General features: G+C 41.9%; 1 protein-coding gene across 4 annotated transcripts in view; it reads right to left on the bottom strand.

The window, feature by feature from the left end:
• The window catches only part of SPRED2 (sprouty related EVH1 domain containing 2), a 117,087-nt gene that overhangs the window by 29,990 nt on the left and 62,715 nt on the right, over positions 1 to 24,382 (bottom strand). For all 4 annotated transcript variants that reach the window (XM_070572469.1, XM_008535077.2, XM_070572470.1 and 1 more), the window contains one exon: positions 3,027 to 3,204. In XM_070572469.1, coding sequence (XP_070428570.1) covers positions 3,027 to 3,204 — 178 coding nt within the window. The remainder of the gene's footprint in view (positions 1 to 3,026; positions 3,205 to 24,382) is intronic.

Below are 24,382 nucleotides of genomic sequence, written 5' to 3'. Positions count from 1 at the left end.
CATTCCACCATTTAGAGGGGGGCTTCTTCAACAACCCACTTCATATGCAGATCTCCTTTGTGTGTTCATACCCGCCAGTGGGCAGAAGTGCTGCATTATGGGAGCCCTAGGCCAAAGGAAGAGTCACCATATCTCCAAAGGGGTGTGTATGTATGTGTGTGCGTACGTGTGCATGTTGTGGAACAAAGCAGGGGGAGGGGGTTAAGTACCACTGATTACAGGAGTCCAGAATTTCCCAGAGTGTGAAACAGGCAAGGTGAGGGATTAAAAGGTGGAGAGGCATAACTGGGTGCATGGGTGTGTGATTTAAGTATTAGTTGGTATAGACGTCCAGAAGTGTAGAGTCAGAGAATGTAAAGCAGACAGGAAGAGGGATGCAGTGATGGATGAAACATGATTGGGGAGAGGAAGAGGTACATAATCGTCGTGCAAGAGCAACAAACAACAGAAGCTGGTCTACACCCAGGACTGCCCTATTACTGCGCAGAGATAGTATGAAGGGACTAGGTTTTGGCTTCACAATGAAACGGTTCCCAGTGCCGCCTCTGCTAATAACTACGCAACTAGATAGGAAACAGCTCATGTCTTGGAGCTCTGAGGTTCCCACCACAAAGTGGAGGTAATAGTATTTTCCTTCTTCAGAATGTGACGGGAATTTAACTGAAGTTATTTACATAAAGGGCCTTGGAAAAAAAGGGAAAAGTTTACAATTATTATGTACAAGTTAGTGGTAAGACAGAAGTTTATAAATGTATTTATAAAATGAAGGAGCTGGATTAGACAATCTAATGGCCATTTTAGGTTGATATATTCTCTGACGAACCATAGAAATAGGAAAAAATAGATCTAAAAAGATATAATTGTTCGGGTAAGATAATTTTCTAACACAAAAGTAATAACAATAAAAAGTGAAAAGGTGAAAAAATTTTTTCCATCAATATTTTTGTAGAAAAAGAACACCAACTAAAATAAAAATACAAGCAACAGATTATAAAAACATTTGCAGCAAATATGGCAGATGAAGATTAATATCTTTACCATACAAGAGGGCATATGTCAAGGAGAAAAATAAGGCCCCGATAGGTAAATATGCAAAGGACATTAACAGATAATTCAGTGACAACTGTTTAACAAAGAAAAAAGTTTGATCTCATTAGTAATCAACAAGATACGACTTTCACTTTACGAAATTGATAAAGATTGAAAATATCTGACCCTCAATGTGCTAGAGGAAATTCTCATATATGCCGGTAGCGCTCTTTGTGTAAGCATCAAAAGTCATAAAAATCTGATGTCCCCAAAATATTCCGAGAAAATAAATGTGGCAAATGCAGGCAGGTTAAATGCAGGTAGGTAAGACAGGGCGGGAAAAAGGGAAAGAACTTTAATATTTGACACTAAGGAGATCATCAAATAAACAATGAACATCACCCTGATACCAACAACGTGGAAAATTTCTCATGAGAAAGTTAAGGCAAAACAAAGGAGATGCAAAACTGTTTACAAGCTCTGATTATAGGTATGTAAAAACAAAAATATGCACAAGGGAAAAAAAACTACATCAAGGGCTAAAGGTGGTTGTGCACATGTGAGTTTGGCTCAGTTTTGGGGTCAGAGTGACAGGTATCAAACACTGGTTCCAGGCCCCCAAGATGGGTCACCTAAGACTTTAGGTGGAATCTTTCTGAATCTTAATATCTTCAGTTACAATTATACAGGCTGCTGTAAGGATAGAATGAAACAACCTAAAGGGCTAGCATTGTATTTAGCACAAAGTAAACGCTAGATAAATATTAGTTATTTTACTTTTTATTGATAATGTGGTTACATTGCCTTTGTGAATATCTTATAAACAAGAATGTTTTAATTATGTGATTATTATGTAGCGAATTTCCTGAATGGACATACTTCTTAAAATGAGCTATATTCTCCCTTTCAATTTTTGTTCATTTTCAGAAATGAATCAAGTGTGAAAATAGCATTTCTGTTAATCCATATAGAACATTTACAAATTGGTCTGTCTTGTCTATTTTGTAACTTTTCTAAAAAACAAGAAGTCGTTGCAAAAGAAGATTAACACTTGTACACTTAGCCCATCAAACTCAATAGATGCTGCTGTTAAGGGTCTCAAATGTAACAAGACACATTCCTAGGGTGTTTTTAAATTTTCTCTGTTGGGATCCTACATGCTCCGGCAACATTTGACTCAATGGTTAGCTTTTGAGTCTATACCCCACGATCAGACACAGACAGAAGCAATGTTCTTCTAGGTTCAAGGCCACCAATTAAAAATAGATTTAGACATTCAATTTTCCTTCATGTCATAGATTCCTTCATAACACAGAACTGGACATCCAAGTTCCTTCATGAAACTGTATGATATGAACTATCAACGCCCCCACCCATGTGAGATGATGATTACTCTCCAAAGTGCGTATTTTTCAGCATGTAGAATTATTATAGAAGTATGACACCACTACTTTTTTGTGACTTTCTTTTCCCAAGCATGTTTTATTCATTAGCTTATGAAATAAAAGCTATGGGGTCTTTTAGATAAACATTTATTTAGGGGTAACAGAATGTCAGATGACTTTCTTTTGCATTTTACCCCTCACCATCCAAACCTTGATGGCGTGCTCCATGAATAAACCCTATATTTTTTAAAAAACTCTGACTTCCCAGCTCACTACAACATGATTCATAATAAACAACATACTTTTGTTGCGAATATTTTGTTACAGTGACAGAAAGACAGCTTAGTCAATCAGAGACGCAAACAAGACAGCCTAATATATGACTTCTAAGCATCTGCGTTATACGGTGTGTGGTAAAAAGTGACTTGGCTGGAAAGCCAGGGTTACGTCTTGCAGTTTGGCACCAGCTCCAGAGTTCTAACTTCGGAAGATTTCACAAGAGTTTGAAGTCAGAGAATGAAGGGAAAAAATACCCCCGGAAGAGGGCTGTGAGTTAACGTAAAGAAATCAGTCGTTGCTAATGTAACCCACGCGTCGCATGTCTGCCATTACCAGTTTGTCTTTCTGTCGTTCACCATGGATGAGAAAGCCGCTTCGTCCATTGCCTTCGGGGTGCATGACCTTACAGACCCCCACGCGACTGATCCCGCCTCCTTCCTGTGGGAACCATCCCCCGCTGGAGTCATCTCTGGTCATAACCACAGCCTTGACACGCACAATATAGCTGTCACTAAAACGACAACAACAAGAATAATGGGGCATGACAATGGTCTGGTAGCTGCAGGACACGTTTCACAATGCAAGATGACCACCAGCCAGCATTTTCGGGACTCATCAAAAGAAAATCTATGCCTGGCAGCAACCTTAAATGGAAGCCCATCTCAACTTTTAGAGAAAAAACAAACACTTAAACTCAATATAAAAGTACATTTAAAGACATATGCCCAGTAATTAAAAAATATTTGTGAGTCTTTGAAGATGTATGCAGGCATAACATTCTCCAGTTTCGAGGTAGAAGCATGAATAATAAAATGAATGAGCTGATCTCCACAGTTTGGTATCTATAGGTTAGGAAAGGCATATCCATTCGCTTAAGAGGATATTATGTTTTCAACCCTTAAAACTTAGTTTATAACGAATGACCAACGTTCAACATTTTGTAAAGCTAATAATCTTCTGATTTAGCATAAGAATAGGATACTCCACTTCCAAATCACAAATTCACCATGCAATCATTTAAATAGGTGGGAAAATATTTCAATTCAAATACTCTTTACACATGTGTAGACTTCTGTTTATGATTTTATTTTTTCCAGTCTAAACTTCAATTTCACAATAAGTTCTTCTGCACATTTGCCAAGAATCTCTTTCTCCTCTAGAGACCAACTCTAGCTTTTTTTCACTCTCCATCACTTTTTGAGAAATTTATTTGGATTTTCAGCAAGGCTATTAAATTCTCGCTTGCTGTTTTCTTTCCTGGATGGAATTCATTTCTTACTCATCCAAACGTATATTCCCATCTTCTATACACCAGGCACTATGCCAGATTCTACGGAAACAAAGATACACAGTGACACAGAACCCCTCTTTCCGCCCCCCAGGACAGGTGCTCAGACCTGGCCACCACCGTCATCTGCTGGAGACCATTTAGAAGGTCCCTCTGACCCACATCCCTGCTCACCTCACTCACTCACCAAAGGCAAAGCCTCCCGGATTTCCCACAACTCCCTGTGGCTCACCCTCTACTGTGACCCAATTTGTCTCCCATTGTGCCCCGGGGACTCAAGGCCCAGGATCCCCCTCACTCCCTCATCCCTTCCATAGACCATTCCTTTCACTTTTTTTTTAATTGTGGTAAAATATATATAATGTAAAATTTACTATTTTAGCCATTTTTAAGTATACAGCTCTGTGGCATTAAGCACATTCACACTGTTCTGCAGTTGTCACCACCATCCATCTCCAGAACTTTTTTCCTCTTGCAAAAGTGGAACTCCCTTCCCATTACACTAATTCCCCATTCTCCCCTTGCCCTAGCCTTTGGAAACCACCACTCTACTGTCTGTCTCTGTGAACTCAACTCCTCCAGGTACCTCCTCACGTAAGTTTCTTTCACTTTCTTAACCTAAATGAAAACATGCTCTGGGCTGAGCCTCTGTGGCCCACGCACGTGGGGCTGCTTTCTCTCTGCCACAACCCTCCATGCTGAGCCTAGGTGTGGGGTAGGGTATTTGCCTCTGCTGCAGGCCATTGGTCCTCCCTCCAGTTCCTCTGAAACTCACAGGTCTGACCACGCCCCCCACTACCCTTCTTCAGACCTCTGGGTCACATTCCCTCATTCCTTGAGGATGTTAGCAAGTGGACTCACTGTCCCTCTGTCTCTCCACTATGATCCCTGTCAGGATTCTGCGTAATTCACCCTTCACTCAGAGGATCCTTCCAATTCCTTGGCCTCCCAGTTTCTGGAACTCTTCTTCTCCAATGCCCTTGTCTTACACCCAATCTTAGCCACCCACGCCTAGGTCACACCCTGGACCCTGTCATTACCAATAGCCGTACAACCTCCACAACCTCAATCTGAAGCATCTGGCTGTTCAGCCACCACCTCCTAACTTTGCAGCTCTCTCCCTCCAGACTCCGGTAATTCTTCACCCACTGGGGCCAACAGACTACTGTTCCAATCACCTTTTCCCTGTTCCCCACATCCCTCCTGTTCTCACTTGATTTGCTGTCCAACGTAAATTCCATGGTCTATCATGACACTCTTTTGCACAAAAACTTAACAAGTTCACCTTCTCTTTCCTCATAGTGCTTGCCTGGTGAAACTCCGACCCTGGTGAAATCCTACCATCTACTTAACTCCATGGCCCACCCAGGCTGCAGTACATGGTTAGAGGCAAAACTCCATTCTACTATGCTGATAGGTCTAGTTTAAAAGTCCTAACCACTAAACTCAAGCAGGTCCTCAAGTGCCACCCAGCATCCTACATTTCCCCAAGAAAATTATTTCACATGTCCTCTGACCCCCTCCCTCTCAGATGATGGATGAGCTTGCTTTAATTTCACTGAGAAAACAGATGCAGCCAGAAGAGACCTTGCACCTGTGTACCCCCAGCATGCCCACTCCTCTGTACCAGAACTCCCTGCCTCTTCTGTAACTGTGGCCAAACCATCCACGCTCCAAGCCAAGGCCAACAACTCCACCTAAATACTTTCTATGTGTTAAGAGTGCCCAAATTCACATTTCTACCCAGATCTCTTCTCTAAGCATCAGATCAGTAAAACCAGTGGCCTATGTGATTTCTCCGCTTGCGCATCTAAATCAACATGTTTCAGGTAGAACTCTTGATTCCCAATACCTCCCTATCCTTCTGGTTCTCCCTTCGAAATATATCCAGAATCCACTTTTTCACTACTTCCATCGACTCTGCCCTGGATCCTGGTGCCATCATCTCTTGGACAATTGCAATAGCCTCCTCATTGGCCTGGTTACTTCTAGGCTTGCCCAACTTTCTAAGAAAATAGAAAGGTAAGTCAGATTATGACACTCTACTAAAACAAATCCTCTGATATCTTCCTATATGACTCAAGTGAAAGTCGAATCTAGCACTATCTTACCACTGTCTTCCTTGCTCATTCCACTTCAGTCCCATTGTCCTTTTGGTCCTCCACTTAAGCACATCCCCACCTCAGGGACTTTGCACTTGCTGTTACTTTCACTTTTGAGGGAAACAATAGAAAGAATAAAGAAATGGGACTTCATCAGACTAAAGAGCTTCTTCAAGGCAAGGGATAACAGGATTGAAACAAAAAAACAGCCCACTAATTGGGAAAAAATATTTACAAGTTATTTATCTGACAAAGGGTTAATCTCCATAATATATAAAGAACTCACACAGCTCAATAACAAAAAATCAAACAACCCAATCAAAAAATGGGCAGGGGACATGAACAGACGTTTCTCCAAAGAAGATATACGGATGGCCAATAGACACATGAAAAGATGCTCATCATCACTAATCATCAGGGAAATGCAAGCCAAAACTACACTAAGATATCACCTTACACTTGCTAGAATGGCAAAAATATCCAAAACCAAGAGTGACAAATGTTGGAGAGGCTGTGGAGAAAAAGGAAGCCTCATACACTGTGGGTGGGAATGCAAACTGGTGCAACCACTATGGAAAACAGTATGGAGATTCCTCAAAAAGTTAAAAATAGAAATACCTTATGACCCAGCCATCCCACTACTGGGTATCTATCCTAAGAACCTGAAATCAGCAATTCCAAAAGTCCCATGCACCCCTATGTTCATCGCAGCATTATTCACAATAGCCAAGTCATGGAACCAACCTAAGTACCCAGCAACTGATGATTGGATAAAGAAGATATAGTGTACACACACACACACACACACACACACACACACACACACACACACAATGGAATACTACTCAGCCATAAAAAATGACAAAGTCGTCCCACTCACAACAACATGGATAGACCTTGAGGGTATTATGTTGAGTGAAATAAGCCAGCCAGAGAAAGACGCACTCTGTATGACTCCACTCATAGGTGGTAGTTAACATATAGACAAAGAGAACTGATCGGTGGTTACCAGGGGAAAGGGGGTGTGGGGGGAGGGCACTAAGGGTGAAGTGGTGCACCTACAACATGACTAATAATAATGTACAACTGTAATTTCACAAGGTTGTTAACTATCATAATCTTAATTAAAAAAATGAAAAAACCTCCATTTCCCACCCTTCTTCCCATACACTAACTAGGCTCATGCCCTTACTTCATTCAGGTCTTTGCCCCAGGTTATTTCAGCAGAGAAGACTTCTCTGTCCAGTTTATATAAAGTGGCACCCTCCACTCCTCTTAAATCTTCTCACCCTGTTTCGTCTGTCTACACGCTACTAAGTCAACATCTGTCCTGTCTGCCCACTTTTCCCAACTAGGATGTAAACTCCAGAAGAGCAGAGGCTTTGCCCTTTCTGTTCACTGCTGGATCCCTAGAGCCCAGAGCTCTGTCTTATATGCAGAAGGTTGTGGAATGAATGGGTTAAATACTCAATAGTTATAAACAGGTTTTTAAAAAATTATTTGTAGCTATCAGAATCCTTGAGAAAATATAAAGTGTTCAATACTCATTTGTTTATGAGCTGTAATAGCTTAATCGGGACAGGGTAAAGATTTCCATTTCATTAACAGGGAAATAGAATTTAAAAATCACATGGTTGGGGGCCGGCCTGGTGGCCGAGTGGTTAAGTTTGTGCGCTCCACTTCGGCGGCTCAGGGTTTCGCCGGTTCGGATCCTGGGCGCGGACATGGCACCGCTCGTCAGGCCACGTTGAGGCGGCGTCCCACGTGCCATAACTAGAAGGACCCACAACTAAAATATACAGCTATGTACCTGGGGAATTTGGGGAGAAAAAGCAGAAAAAAAAAAAAAAAGATTGGCAACAGTTGTTAGCTCAGGTGCCAATCTTAAGGAAAAAAAAAATCACATGGTTTCTACCACTAATCCATTCACCTCAGGATTCAACATGCATAGTCCTTTAGATCAGAGAGACTAAGAACATTTTATAACATTTGCTTAGATTAGTTACATACAAACAACTGAATAATATCCTTTTTTTCCCTACACCCTATTTATTCTAGAAAAGCTAAGCGTCCCCAGGATCTGGAATCTTCAGTATGAAACACAGCTTTCTCAGATCTTCTGTGAGCACACTGTGGGTTCATCCTAACAGGAAATGGCCAAGGTGAATAACCGAAACTCCGCACACCTCTTGTTAAAACACGTTCTTACTGCTTTTGCGTTGCAGCTGTGTGCTGTTCTCCTTCCTTTGAGGAGATTAAGTAAACATGAAAAAGGGAAGTTTGCATTACTTATGTCAGTGCCATAAGCTTATTTCCAAAAGGTATTCGTTTATTAGAGATTTAAAAAAATATCCCACCCCTCGGCTTCCAGAGCATAGGGGCTTTTTAATTTCGGTTTTTGCCTGTGGTCTGCGGCATCCCCTTTCCAGCCCTGATTCCCCCTAAGCCCTCTCCCAAGGGCACAGAATTCTCTGTGATGGGGTGTGTGTGTTGGGGGTGGGGGACAGAAGCCTCCCATCTCCTCTGGTTTCCTTCCCGCCAGCCAGCATTAACTGAGGCATCTGGCTATTTAAAACAAGGCAGGGGGATAAAGTGTTGCGCTAAAAGCTGTGAAGGATGTCTGGCTAATCCAGCTGCATGGCCGCGTGCCAAGTGCTTCCTATCTGTAGTGTGTTTACGTTACTCAGGCACTTCACCCCACCCAGAACAGAAACGACAATGAACTCTACCACCAAAAAGGTACAAAGGAGAAAAACTCCCTTCCCACCTTCTCTCCCTCTCTTTCTGGAAAGAATTAAACAACATGTTTAAACCAGATGTGGGGTTCGTTTCAGGGAGGATGGAGCAGGAAGGGCAAGGGCAGATTAGTTTTTTAATTTGCACAAGGAAAACGCCATTGGCATGCTTTAGAAAAATTTCAAAAAACGCCATCATTGTCAAAGATCACGAAATAAAAAAAAACGCCTCTGAAAGTGGCAACTGCTAAACCAGGGGAACTGATGAGGACCTGGAGAAGTTCCACCCGTGGGTCTAAATGCCAAGCGAATGGAGCCCCAGTGTGTGACCTTAAGCTAAACTGCCCCAAAGAATCAATGTCATTACAAATGGTATTTGACTACCACCGAAAAATACCATATTCTAAAGAATATGCATCTAAAGATGCCTTATGAGTAAAATTGGCTTTTAAGAATTGGACTGGGGATCTGCCAATAAACGTGGTTTCGTTAAGGAAAATCTTTCCGTTCCCAAAACGTGGCCTTATCTGTAAAAACAGGACTTGCAGTCCTGTGATCACTCAACATGCAAAAGACGTAGGTGACATCCTACGGCAGGATGGAGAGGCACAGAAAGAACAATTTCAAAACTAGATTTCACTTCGGGGTGCTGATTGCAAGGTGGCACAGCAAGGTTTGGATCTCAGGTCTCTACGTTCTTCTCAGCTCTCTCCAGATTCAAAGCAGGCCCTGTCTGGGCTGCATTACAGAAGTAAACAAAGGAATTGTAGGAAGTGGTGACGAGGCAGCTCTGTGTCTGTAAATAATGTTTGGAGCCAGACAGGTCAGCAGGGCCCTGACCTTCTCAGTAGCTGAGGAAGCCTCTTTCTGAGCTTCAGTTTCCTCATTTGCTAAAATGAAGCGAGGATCTACCCTGCTGGGATGTCCTGAGGGTTAAAAGCAGCAACAGAGGTCAAGTGCTTGATACAGAGAAGTTGGGTAAATTGTAGCCATCAAAATGATTTTTGCGGCAGTGCTGACTTTGATTACAAAACAGGTCCTTTAAAGACCACCACCCACCCCCCCCACCCCAGCCACTAATGAGGGGGTTTCCAGGCTGCCCACCTTTTCAGCTGTCAGGGAGCAGAGTGTCAAGGAGACTGTCAGGCCCTTGACAATAGGAGAAAATCCAAAACGGACCTCTAGCAATTATCGGTGCACGTTGGAATTTACAAAGAGCAGGTCTGAACCTACGTCTCAGGCACACCTGTACAGGAAAATAATGCCATCTGCCCTCTGTGGACGGGCCCTCTGCTCTCAACCCTCCCCCTCAGCCTCAGGGATGCAGACTGGAACTTTTACATCCCCCATAAATACTTCCCGGGCCCTTCCTCAGGGCCAGCCCTTATCTGATTACACGGCTCCTTTATCTCTCCATTATGCTAAACATTACATTCACTTCCTCCCAGGCCTCTTATCCACCCTTCTCCACTTCACCAGACCTTGAGAGGGATTAGCCAAGATCCCAGCCTCTCAGACTCCCTCTTCCACCCAGCACAACCCCCAGCCGCTAGCTGAGCCAAATATAACACCAAGTCCTCCAGGGAAGGCAGGCCCACTCTTCATTGTAATCACACCCCCACCCAGCCCCAGTCTTCCTTGTGCCTATAGATTTATAAAGGCTCTTTGACTTTATCGACTTATATATGTAATATATCAAGTACTATATGTGTATATAAAACATGTGTATATGAAGTATATATGTCTAGTCATCTTTTTAAAAAGAATCAACAAAATACTTCAGCAGAATCAAATGTGTTGAGAAGCCAAAGATATTGGTCAGATTCTATTTAAGTGGGTGGTGGTTTTGTGAGTGACGGTTTTATTAAGTATCAACTACTTAAGACTCCTTTAAAAGTTAACTTGCCGTGGTTTTAGAAATTTATATATTCCAAACTCCATAAGCAAGGAAAGTTATACGTAATGTAGTTTTAGTAAGGTAGTAAGGTGATTTTCAGCTCCGTATTAAGACACTAAAGGTAAAACACTTGCTCTGCCCACTGAATGTCACAGGAAATAAGGCCTCCATATTAACTACCAAAATGTGTACTGTTTGTATGGTTGGGCAATTATAGAAAACAGTGACGAGAAAAGCCCGCTGAAGATTCTAGACCTGGCAGTAGCCAATTCTGTCTGAAGGCACCAGCTCTCTTCTCAAATGCTGATGAGCAGGCACTGTGGAGCAGAGAAGTGTTCTGAACATGAAACGTTTGTTTCCTAAAGAGAACCGATTTGCATGATATTAGAGCTGGGGAAGCTCAAAAGTGGGCTGGGATCACTTAAGAAAAAGGCTTTCCCACAGTTATTTAACATCCGTGATATCAGCTGTGAAGTACGCTTGATGGAGAGTCGTCCTGGAAACTGGCCTACCCCAGTATCTGCTAGTAAAGGAATCCATGTACTCGAACAGGTGCTAACACCGTTATTTTGCACTCATGGTGCCAAGGCACTTTGCTAGTGACCACATCCACCAGACAGGCAGGCAGGGTCTCCAGTCCAGTCTTCACTGTGGCCCTGTCTTTCGTCAAAGCTCATCGTGCCCATGCAAGATGCCCCCCCTCCCCAAGAGGATTACAACAGATCTCTTCTATGTTTCATCTTCAGGATCAATTTAGGTATTTTTGAAACAGTATATAACGACTTTCCAGGAATGGAATCCCAATATATAACATGGTACCCAAAACTTTTGGTGGTGGTGGTGGTGGTGGTGGGTGCTTGCCTTGCAGCAGTCGGGGTCGTGACCTTCATCCAGGAACCAATTAGGCTGAAAGCCAAAAGTCCTGCTTATATTGTGGGAGCTCTAGGGGGAGCGTGAATAGGTTTTCCTCCTTGACTGGGTGCTGGGCTCAGAACCGGGAGCGAAGATACTAGAAAAATGTTTCAGGAATCCCCACTTTAGTCTTGCACCGTAAGCCAGTAAGTTCGGCCATACTGCAAGGTCACTAGAGCATCTGTGTCCAAGTTCTGCCCTCACCCAGAGGGGGAGGTATGGGGCATGCCCATTTCTCATCCTCACATGCCACGTATAAGCCCAGCATCTTTGTTGTTGATGCTACCTAGCTACACTGAAGCACATAAATAGACCTATTCACCCACACACCATTTTCTAGTGCACATGCTAGAAAGGGTCGCTTTCTCTATTATTGTGAAGGACATGGCCAGCACAACTGATGTTTGAAATAGGAATGATTATTAAACTTAGTAATCTATAAATCATTCTTTAGAACCTACCCTAGCAAGTGAAAGTTTATTAGACATATCCTCTAGTATTTTTATTTTCCTATTGAAATTTTAATATAAAAATACTCCTTCAGAATAACTACTACAAATTCCCTATTTATAAGCTACTCATTCTGTGATTCAAAATAAATGCCCATACCTTGTTTAACATACAGCGCTGATTGAGCACGCTATGTGCCTCTATAAGATTTTCCCTTAAATTACAATATACTATAAGAGACACATTCTCCAATCTCCAGAGTGCTACCTTACACTTTCAGGCCACAAGAGACAAGAGCAGCATGTGCACTGACCATTCCAGCACATTCTGTTGCCCATGGGGCCAAGACACGCGCCCTGCAGATGCCCTCGGGAATGGACACTCTGCAGGGCTGTGGGAAGCTGAGGGTACTGGGTGGTGTGCTGTTTACCACTCTGGTCCCTCCTTCTTTACTGCTGTGTCCTTTGACCCATGATGGCCAAGAAGAGGAAATGAAGCAAAGACACAAAGGAACAAAGATCAGGGCTGGAAGTTAAACTTGTAAGCTTTACAGAGGCTTAAGAGGCCTTTGAGGAAATAGTTGAGGAAATACCAGAGTAGCAATTAGGGATCTTCTGACATCCCTGCAGCCCAGGAGCACTGACCATCATTTCCAGCTAGAAAAACCTACAGCCTGGGCAAGTCAGAGCTTCTGGTGGCCCCTGTCCCCCCACCCCTCTTAAGAGTCCCAGTCCTAGGGGCAAATCTTCAAGGACTGTGAACAGAAGGTGGTGATGCCCACAGCAGTGTCCAGGCAGGCTGGAAATTACCTTATAAAATACTGATTTTTGGGTTTCCTTCTCAGCAAGGTTTACAAAGTTATTAGACTCACTCCACTGCACTGTGTTTAAAACGTGAGTTTTAATTTAAGCTCTAAGCTTTTATCGCCTGTAGTCTGAACAGGCAGAAATCTTCCACAGGAAAAGAGTGATTCAGCTGGATTCTACTTCTATTGCCCTCAATTGTTTTCTTTTGCAAAAATCTCTTTACAAAAATCTTTTGATTTTATTTATTTAATATAGCAGATGTCTTAAGGATAGAACTATAGTTCAAAAAAAAATACACACAAAACTTTTCCTACCAACATTTAAATTCAGCACTTAAATTCAAAAACCACAAGAATACTAAATATACAATATCCACGCAGACGGATCACTTACGACTGAGGCACCACAAAGATATAGGCGCTAGGGCCGTTCTCCTAATGTACAACCCAAACCATCACCCTGGGCAGTTTTAAACCCGGGCAATAAAGTGCTTGCTGAAGTCAATCAGCTTCAGCACCGAAAAGGCAATTTTAGAAGTTGTGTCTAAGACAGATTTTTTTTTTTGTAATGGCTCTTTGGCAACTCTCCCTGTGTCAATATAACTTTCCTGAGCAAGTACCTCTTGAGGTGAGTAATGCACCCAGCTGGGCCAAGAAAGGCCTGGCTGAGGTCAAGCCTGGGGAGATGGGGCAGGACAGGTGTGGAATTTTATCGTGGGGGACACACAATCAGTGAAGAAAGTAGTCATTTTTTTCCTGAAATTTTGCTTTAATCTCTCTAACAGCAGAAATCCTAATTTCCCCACCCTGGGGTCCAGGGAACTAGTGATTCCCGGGCACAGGCCCCTTAAATCCTAGGTGGGTTTCTGGTCAACCACTTAGGACCCCTGTATCCTTATCTGTCAAGTATCTATACAGTGGGTAATTAATAACCTTAATAGCAGGCTCTGGAATGCATTTTAAATTATTTTTGAGTTTTACAACCCTGGCTCCAGGAAATTAAACTAACCCATACTACCCTCCAACAACAACAAGAAATTTACAATTCCACTGAATTCAAAATTAAAAAAATTTTTTGGAAAAGCTTTCTTTTTGAAAACCCAGCATCAAATGGTTCTCTGCACTGTCACAGGTGAGGATTACCCTAGTCCCAAGGGGATCGTTCACCTTTAGACTCTTGGTTTTAAGGCAAATCCACACCAGACAAGGCTTCCAAACCCAACGGGACGTGTCCCATTCTGCCTCCACCCCTCACTCCGTTCACCTGTTTCTCCAGGAATCATATCTGCTGTAGATAGTCACTGAAATAACAAGATGAATATATACCTGTATCTGTGTTTTATTTTCACACTAACTCTATCATAGATAGCATCTATCATATCAACAGATTGTCTAAACGTTAACATGGATATTTTACGATCAGCCAAAGCATTTTAGGAAATTACGGTAAGATTTTTATCACAACAGTTCATTAAATTGAAGGCATCTACTGGAGATTTCTGATTTTTTGGGGGGTCAAAAATCACCAAAACACAGACAACTCTGACATGAGTAAACTACTTTTAAAAATGAAGTTTATTTTATTCAAACCAAAATAGAATGAATCTATTTCTTAAAGTCTGAAATGGTTCTGTCCTGCAGGGCTGAGTGTCAGGATGATTACACAGCGTGAAGTGGGGACGAGGGAGTCCTGGGAGGTGAGAGGCCAAAGTCTGAATCTCGGTTTATGATTTCGCTTTTATTGTCTGCTGCTTTGCTGAGCCCGGAGTTCAGTGAATTTCATAATTAATCAAGATCAAAGGATTACCAGCTTAAAACAAAACAACTCACCCCTGAAGAATCCTTTCTTCTACTTTTTACTCTGAAAGCAATAATTTTCTTTGACTTTCCCTGTGTTATATACACCCTTCCAAAAATGGTATTTACGATCCACATTTAAACCCCCAAAGGCCGGCTAATGGAAATGTTAGATTACTAAACAAAATTAACTTTCACCACATTAAAGTATATATGTAATAGAAAAATTGGTACTTCAAAACACAAATGGCTAAGGGAGTTGTTTAAAGTTAATAATCTCCAATTCAGGTCTTTAATTGCAGTCCTTGAACTTCTGCGCCTGACTTTCTCAGAATATATTTGCTTTCTTTCTCATTCAATTGGAGAAAACAAAGGAAGAGAGTACTTAATGACCCACACGTTGAAATGTTTAGGGAGAAGGGCACTAATATCTGTAACTTACTTTGAAATGCATAAAAAAATAACATGGCGTCTTGGATACAGAGAGGGACAGATGGAAGAATAGGTATGTGTGTGATAAAGCAACAACAGCAAAATGCTGGGTGCAGACTGGAGCTGGTGGTGTTGATTACACATCTTTCAACTTTTCTGAACATTCGAGGACTTTCATAAGGAGGAAGAGAGAGAAAATTTACAGTGCTATATTCTAAATGGAGATCAACATTAAATCTAGAAGACACTGATAACGGTGCTGAAAAGTCTGGTTACTTCTCCTATTGGAATCCAGGACACATTTCCCATTTTTTTACCAGCCACCTGCTCCAACCCCCAAAGCAAACCATGGTCAAAAGGTCAGGAAATTACTTTAACAAACTAGGCTAATACCAAATTCTAAACCTACAAAATCCTTTACAAACTTGTCCTTAATAAGACCTGTTCTCAAACAAAAGGAGGTGACAATTTAGCCCGTAGGGAGGAAAAAAAGTCAGCATGTGGTGCTAGCAATAGGCTGACTGGATTTTAAGAGCCTCTCTGCCTATATCCCAACAGATCCATTGGACATCGATGCCCTTTCAGGGGGCAAAAATTACCCATTCATTTAGTTCCTTTTCTTCGAGGACTCTGCAACCTCCCTCATCAGAGATGAAAAGCTTACTTAATACACAAAGAAACAAACAAATAAAACACATGCAAGGCATCTGTCCTCCCTGAAGCATCCTGGACCTCTTCCTTTCCCAGGTGGGGACTGGAATAGAGGTGGGCCTGCAGGTAGAGTTTAGGTGTTCAATCAGGACTAGGGAAGAGCACAAACAAGTTAGTTACAGACTTTCTAAGCTAGAAAGAATCGTAGAAACCATCTACTCTAGACCCCTCACTTAGATGGAAAAATTAGAATCCAGACTGGACAAGGGACTTATTCAAGGTCACTGGCATTAGGGACAAATAGAGGACTAAGATCCAATCTCTGTAAACAGCCCCCACAGCCCTCTGTGTTTAAAAGGGTCCTGTGTTATGGCAAAGGTCCCCATATCCAAGCTAGGTGATCCAGAGGATATAAGAGAAGTTATTCTCATTGGTCTCTCAACATTTACTGGATAGGCAACAGATTGCCAAAGGAATCCTAGAGAGAAATGAAGAGGTATCTATCACTAATAACACAGCCACATGGAAAAAAGGGCAGTTGGGAGGCGGGGCTGGGAAGTTCTATTCAGCTTGGCAACCTTCACACCAACAGAGGCCAACTTCCTTCTTGGATCCGCCAGCATAACTAGTGCCGTAAATCAGCAGACTGAACCTCTATTGCACATCTCCCTCTCACTCCTGGGTGGGACACCCCACACTCTTCTACTGAGCTTCAGTTTCTTCACATGTAAAATGGGGGGCAGGGGCCCAATGACCTTTGAGGTCTCTTTTCAACTTTGGCCTCCCTTTTAACTTTGTGTTAAAAAAACCCCAAACACATGGCCTTAAAGTCCCTTAGCTGTGCCAAAGCGCTTAGCAAACTTAAGCCACCCAAACATTCTACAAAAGCAGATCAGAAAACTTTCAGCAGTAAAATGCAACTGAAAACATCTTTTGAACTGAAAAGAACTCGAAACCACAAAGACCTGAAACCACGACAAACTAACAGCTATTCTCTGAGTGCAAGTGTTATTATGCAATGATAAAGTTCCCAGGAGCAAAACCGGCCCATCAAAGTATTTTGAAAAAGCAGGAAGATAATGAAAAATGAGTTTTAATAAGTTTAATAAGATCCTTTGTATGAAATAGGCACAACCCTGGCCATCCTGCTGGGTTTACGCATCCACAAATGGGAGATTCTCTTTAACCACATGGAAGAAAATTCAAGACATTTTTCTGGAACAAATCAGGCAAAGAAGAGGAGAAGAGGGAGGTGGCCCCTTTCTCCCAAAGAGTTCCTCCTATATGCTTTATCAATTGACTCAAGACAAGACACTCAGTACCAGTCTTCACTACATTCAGTGGGAAAGGGGGGAAATGTTAGGTAGAGGTAATGAAGCGATTGCTTAACTTAAAAATGGGGAGAGACATTTATCTCTAGACCTTTGATCAAGCAACGCTGTGTACTTCAAGTTTCACGTTGGGTCCAGGCTGCTTCAGGGTCATAAATGAGTTCTGGTCCAAAAGTTTTCTTGTAAAGCAGTTGTTTGATACTGGAATGTATTTTCCCCACTGGAAAAACATAAAATGGGGAGCAGGAGGATTCCCAGCCCAGGTTATGAAAGCCTGATCGATTTCTAAGATACCTGAGTCAGAGTTATAGTCCCAAATGGTTTTTGCCGCCCACTGACAGTTTCCTTAACAGAAGCCTATTTCCCGCCTCCAGCGAGAACAGCCGGTTCTGTTTAGCTCTGGTCAAGAGTGTCCGTTTCTGGGTGTGGGGTGGGGGAGAAAGAGCAAGCAAGGAGAAATTCTTTTTTTTGAGGAAGATTAGCCCTGAGCTAACATCTGCTGCTAATCCTCCTCTTTTTGCTGAGGAAGACTGGCCCTGAGCTAACATCCATGCCCATCTTCCTCTACTCTATGTGTGGGACGCCTACCACAGCATGGCTTGACAAGTGGTGCCATGTCTGCACCCGGGATCTGAACCACCGAACCCCGGGCCATTGAAATGGAACATGTGAACTTAACCGCTGTGCCACCAGGCTGGCCCCAAGGAGAAATTCTTAAACTCCTGATTTAGGCTTCATTTTGGGGTCCCTGGAATTTGGCATGAGTGGATCTTGAATAGCTCTAAAAAGAGCCAACCTGATTATCTGCATTTACACGGAAGCAAGCAGCAAGCAGATAAATGCACTTAAGTTACCCAAACTCGCAATGACTGGTTTAAATGCAAATGGAACAATGGTGTCAGTATTACAGTATTAGTGCTCTCACTCAGGAATTCCAAATAAGTGTTACTGGGGAAATTGTTCTTTTCTTTTATGGTGGCAATGACTGTCGGTGAGGAATTAGAAGAGCAGCAACAAGAAGCTTCAGGCTCACAGGATAATCACAAAGCAGAGGGACAGGATTTGACCTCCGGGGGCAATTTCCTTCTGAGTTATTACAAAACAGACCCATCCACTTAGTACACCTGCTTCCATTAAGTTACTTTCCTGCCATAAAAGAACTGGGCAGTAAGGAGAATGGGTAGGCCAACAAGCTGCCAAGCTTGCTCATAGTTTAACATGATACTCTTAAAATACTGTTTTGTTTATAGCAGGGTATTCTACTTTGATTTCAAAAAGAACTTCCAGGGAACACTAAAGCTATCCCCACATAACAAAGTCTACCAGCTTGTGGAAGCGCTGGAAGCCATTTGATTTCAAGACTCATGATCTTCAGAGATAACTGAGACCCCTGGAGGCTAAGCTGCTGAATTTGGGCTTTCCTGGACATCACCAATACGCTTGTGCCAGGGAGCCCACCAAGCTTTAGGCCATGCCTTTAGCAGTGGCTAAGACCACTGCCCGAGGCAGGACAATCAAGTAGCTACAGCCAACTTCTCCCAACAAAGAGCTTTACTGACAAGATGGCGGTCCATATGGCCAAAGAGATGCAATTACACTACCCTGAAGCCATGCTGTCACTGTAGGCTGCCATGCAGTATCAGAAAAGAATAAAACGGCCCCGCCTTAATGCCTGCTCAAAAGAAACTAGCCACAGCTCATCTCATTCACTGGAGTGCTACAGGCATCTTACCCCAGGACTAAACTCACCTCTAGAATTACGATCCCTGAAGGCACCATAAAAACGCCCTCCCGGACTGAAAATTGCTACGTACCCAGCAATTTCCTCCAGTGAGTAACTCGGTATATGGAAGCTCTTGTGTAAATTGAAAAGGCTAGATAAACATAAGGTGATATGACATGATGATACTTTTTCTTTTGTGTTTGCATATAGAGATTAACCCTAACATTTATGGAAAGTCAACTCCTATCTCAAAAGGCAAGTAATTTCACATCCATGTTCACTGCAGCATTATTCGCAACAGCCGAGAGGTGGAAACAACCTAACTGTCCATCAAGAGGTGAATGGATAAAGAAAACACATACAATAGAAATTTTCAGCTTTAAAAAAGAAAGAAATCCTGGCATATGCTACAACATGGTTGAACCTTGAGGACATTATGCTAAGAGAAATAAGCCAGTCACAAAAAGACAAATACTGCATGATTCTACTTTCATTTTTATTTTTTGAGGAAGATTAGCCCTGAGCTAAGATCTGCCGCCAATCCTCCTCTTTTTGCTGAGGAAGACTGGCCCTGAGCTAATATCTGTACCCATCTTCCTCTACTTTATATGTGGGACGCCTACCACAGCATGGTTTGCCAAGTGGTACCATGTCCACACCCGGGATCCAAACCAGGGAACCCTGGGCCATGGAAGGGTAACGTGCGCACTTAACTGCTGCCCCACCAGGCCACCCCCTGATTCCACTTTTAAATTCCACTATCCAAAGTAGTCAAACTCATAGCAACAGAAAGTAGAAGGGTGGTTGTAAAGGGCTGGGGTAAGGTGGATATGGGGAGTTTAATGGGTATAGAATTTTAGTTTCACAAAATGAAAAAGTTCTAGAGATCCACTGCACAACAATGTGCATGTAGTTAACACGACTGCATTGTACAGTTAAAAATAGTTAAGATGGTGAATTTCATGGTTTTTTTGGCCACACATACAGTGAAGACAATTTGAGAAACAAAAAGGGGCCACTTGAAATAGCTAGACTCAAGAAGGACCCCAAATTCATGAATTTTGGGCTTTGGCTAAAGAACATTTCTGTAGTCCTTACAAAGTAAACATTACCACTATATAAAAAAAAACCCCACAAAATTGTCCCCTAATTATAAAAGTAGCATATGTCCGTTGTGCAAACCACTCGCATCACAACCCCTCCTTTCATCTCAGAAATATTCTTCTACACTATGAGGAACAGCTAACAAATTTGCAAGACCTTCTCAAGGTAACTATAAAGGGAGATCCCGTGCTTCAAATATACATGTAGATCTTGCCTACGCTTTGTTCCTTGGGATACAAGACAAACTACATATATGAAAAACACAAACATTTCCTTTGTAATTGGTTTTCTGAGATAAAAATGGCTTTTCTTACAAAATCATCTCAAGAAAGTTAAGCCTAACACACTTTCCTCTAATGGTTAGCTCTAACAAATTCCTCTAATCCTTAGCCAATTATATTCCAATAGAGTGCTATCGGGTTTACAACGTAAGGGACAGAATCCCTAAAAATATTTTTTAAGATTAGTTCCTTTTTATTTCTTCTATCCCAACCTCAGTTTTAAAGATTATTTAAAAACACACACACACATAATCACAAGGGTTTTCTAACAGTTTCACTTCTTCAACATGGCGTTTAGTGATGTTTTTAATATTTTTCAAAGCAGAAAAAAGGGGCTGTTTTATTTTTCTTTGGAACAAGTTGCTGCCAGATTTTGCACATTGCAGTTCTTTGGCGATGCGATGGAACACATGCCCACCCACAGACACTAATTTTGCTCCTCACCCTTCCCGAGCAGCCTTTATGACACATGCTGTCTGCACTCCATTTAATGGAATTCAAGAGGCCCAGTCACACAGCAGGCCCCACGGGGCCAGAGCAACAGCAGGCAACCCATCTCTTCCACTGGACGGGTACAAGGAACATGTGTTTAAAAAGAAAACCACAAAAAAGCCAAACCCAGCTTGGACATTTCCAATCTGAAAATCTTTACAACTGCATGAATTAACACTGAAAACTAAAAGTCATCTCCTGGGCTGAAATCTGGAAAGAGATAGTATCTCGTTGCGGTTCCTTGCACACTGAGCTCTATAAAGACAACGTAGGTAACTCCCTGAGCTGCTCTCACAATGTGCAGCAAAGAAGGTAGACTGTCATACAAGCCAAAAGCTCTTTCTAAGACGGCTGACGTGCCAGCCCAGTTCCAAAGCCTTTGCTTTGTCTGTGGTGATCATTAGTGATGAAGGAACATTGGTGATTAAGGATCCCATTGGGAATGGGCATGGGTTCCATAACTGTCCCACATACACCATAAGACTATCTGGGCACAGATGTCAATGCAAACAAGCTGTCAGCAAACTTACACCTGGAAGAATGCTCAGGGCTCATAAAAGTCCATGCTGGTTTGTTAAGAGAGTGGTCATTCATCCCATTTATGTGTCCTTAAGAGCAGGGTTAATGTCCTAAGAAGGCTGTTCTGTACTTGTCTCTGGCTTTTCTCAGCTACACAGGAAAGTCGATATTCCCAGATAATGACACAAGATTTATCTACAAGTGCTATTAATCCCACCCACTATGTAGGCAGAGTGATCATAAACCCCGGATGTGGGGAGGACAGTGTAACAGCAGAACAGTGGGCAATGGACAACGGGCAATGGACAGGTCCAGCCCTCCCTCTGGGGGCTATGACTCTCATGCATATGCATAAATCATCCACCCGTACAGCAAGAACAGACTGCAGACTCTAAAACAGCTCTCTCTAAATACTAATAAGTATTTTTAAACATTGATAGATGATCTATAGTGATTTTAAGTAAACCTGTTTTTATCAAATAGTTACTGATTCATTATAGCTTCGAGTCATTAGAACACAGTTTTAACAGATGCTAAAAAGGGGCGGGGTCTTCAAACCTCAAAGATGAATAAACATCAAGGATAGCTTTTCCCAATCTGTTCCACTAGAACATCCTGGATGCTCTAAGCTGTGAGGATTCAAATGCTCTGCCTAACTGCCACTCTCTCCAAGGGAAGAAGAGAGAGAGGAAAAAATTCTTTGTCCGAGGTTGTCACTCTACTTGGCTCAGAAAACATGGCCATCAAAACTATCAAATGAATTTTTGAGTAGGGCAGTTTTCTTGACTTCCATCCAAGAGGAGTTAGGTTCTGAAGAACCAGAAGGGAACAGCTAAAAGTTGCTTCTACACAGAGCAATTAGTGGCTTTGGATTATAGACTCCAGTAAATCTATGAATAAAAGAAAACCCAGGAGGAATCTATCACCAATAACGACGAATCCTCACTGAAGAGGGAATTGAAGCAAAGAGAGGGCTGGGCCCAGATCACAAGCATTTTTTAATTTAACGCAACCCAGCCCATAACTCTGAACATAGGCAGTGTCTCACTCAATATCTATTGATCACTTCCAAGTTGAATGATATGAGACCCTTGGTATGGCTGTGGCTCTGTATTCCTTTTCCTTCAAAAGGGAAAGGAGGACTCTAAAAACCATGTAGTCACTCTGGACCGATGGCTCATAGTGCTTAACAGCAAAGGGGCCTCTGGCGAGCAGTGGCCACAACCCTGGGGGTGATTAGCATTGTCGAATGGCAATGATCAATATGTCCAGAGTGTGTAATGTAACCAGAGCTGAACAAAATCTACGCTGCTCTGAAATAATCTGGACAGGACCTGAGTTAGTCTCAACTACACAAATCAGAGGAAAGTAATACATTTTCACAGAAAAAGCCAATAAATCAAGAACCTTAAAAGAAATATTTTTATATACCAGCCTGTCATCGTTTTTTGTAGGCCTCAAGGAAGAAAAATGATATAATGGAACCTAAGATTTCAGCAAAATCAGAGAATTAGCTATTCTGCCTTTAATTCACATTACTAAGTCACACTATTTTTCTGACCACTTTGACAAAGTGAACCCTGAGCTGAGTGTGGCATCCACCAAGGCGTGGAGAGAGAACCCCGTTTACTGTAAGACTGCAGAATTTAGGCTTTAGTTCACGCTAACATTTTTTAAGTAGCTTTTCTTCCACAACTTAAAAAAAATGTTAATGAGAAGGAATAAAAAGGACCCTTACTTTGAAACTGAAGTATTTTTTAATATCACCAAATGCTATTATTAAGTATGCACTCTATATGCATGTATACACATATAAAAATAAGCACTACAGATGTGGGCAGGAAAATTCTTAGCAAAACCCCCACATATTTCAAATACTGTCCTTCCTCATTATTGTCCTCTACCATAATTAGCATATTACAGCATAACAGGTGGCTTTCATTTATAGAATGCAAAATTAATGAAATTTAGAGATGGTCCTGTCTCAAAAAACAAATTGGCCAGTCTAAAAAAAGTGCACCCCTTAATCTACAAAACAAACAGAAACAAACCAAACAAACTGCCTTTATGTTGGCTTTCCATATTATCTGACTTTCTGAATTTACTTTAAGTGAATGTAAAACATTTACTGACAGTTTATAGTACACATACCTCAAGGAAAACAAATCATATATAGGCTTTACAGGAAAGAAGAAGAGAACAAAGACTGCCTATTTTTCCAGCTTGCTAACCCAGCTCTGTTGAATGCTCTCCGAGTGATAGCAGAATTTACCACCATAGACGGGCTGCTCCACAAATGCTGCGTCTTAGGCAAATTTATGGGCAGCGTGTTATAGGTCCTGACCCAGTCATTTTGGACAGACAGACCAGAAAAGCATAAATAGGACTGCTATAAACTAACTATAGCATCTGTCCCTAACAAGTAGGACACAAGAAGTATATTTTAAAAATATGAGGAGACACTGAATGGACTGTCAACACACAGAGGAATGTTTAATATACTCAAATAAACGAGATATGTGCCTTAACTAGCCAGGCATTGTTTAAATTTAGTGAGTGAAGGGAGAGAGAGAGAGGGTCAGACAGGCGACACAGCCTCCCAATTATGCAGAACAATCCTTCAGATCATGTGAAAGCTATAATTAACCGTTGTTACCAAATCCCCACTACTCTTTCTCCCACCTAGAAAAAATTAATGCATGAGTTCAGTATGAGCAAATTATGATTTGCAAAACATAGACGTATTCACTCAGTAGAGGAATAAAGCTTTCTTGCATTAAGTCACGCATCTTGGAGGGTAGGAAAAAGCAAAAATCCAACAAAAGAAATAAAATACTTATCAGTAGACCACCTCCTTGAGCTCACTGCTGCTTACTCATTTTTTTAAGTTTTAAGCTACACCCCCCCCCCCCCCAAAAAGGTATATCACCTCTGCAAGCTGTTCCCAAGGTAGCATGTTTTAAACTCAGGGCTTAACAAAAGGGGAGAGCTAAGATCATTTCTATCTGAATATCTAAGGAGAAATTTGTTTTCAGAAAGGGAGATGAGTGGACACGAGCTCTGTGTCCATCAAAAGACCAGGGGTTACCTCTCTGCCCTTGCACGTGGCACATACACATACACCAACACGCACACCCCAGTACTTTCCAATTACGATGACTTTTTTTCTC

This window comes from Equus przewalskii, chromosome 14 (assembly GCF_037783145.1).
Source record: "Equus przewalskii isolate Varuska chromosome 14, EquPr2, whole genome shotgun sequence".
NCBI classification, from domain to species: domain Eukaryota; kingdom Metazoa; phylum Chordata; class Mammalia; order Perissodactyla; family Equidae; genus Equus; species Equus przewalskii.
This window is presented reverse-complemented; position numbering and strand designations above follow the sequence as displayed.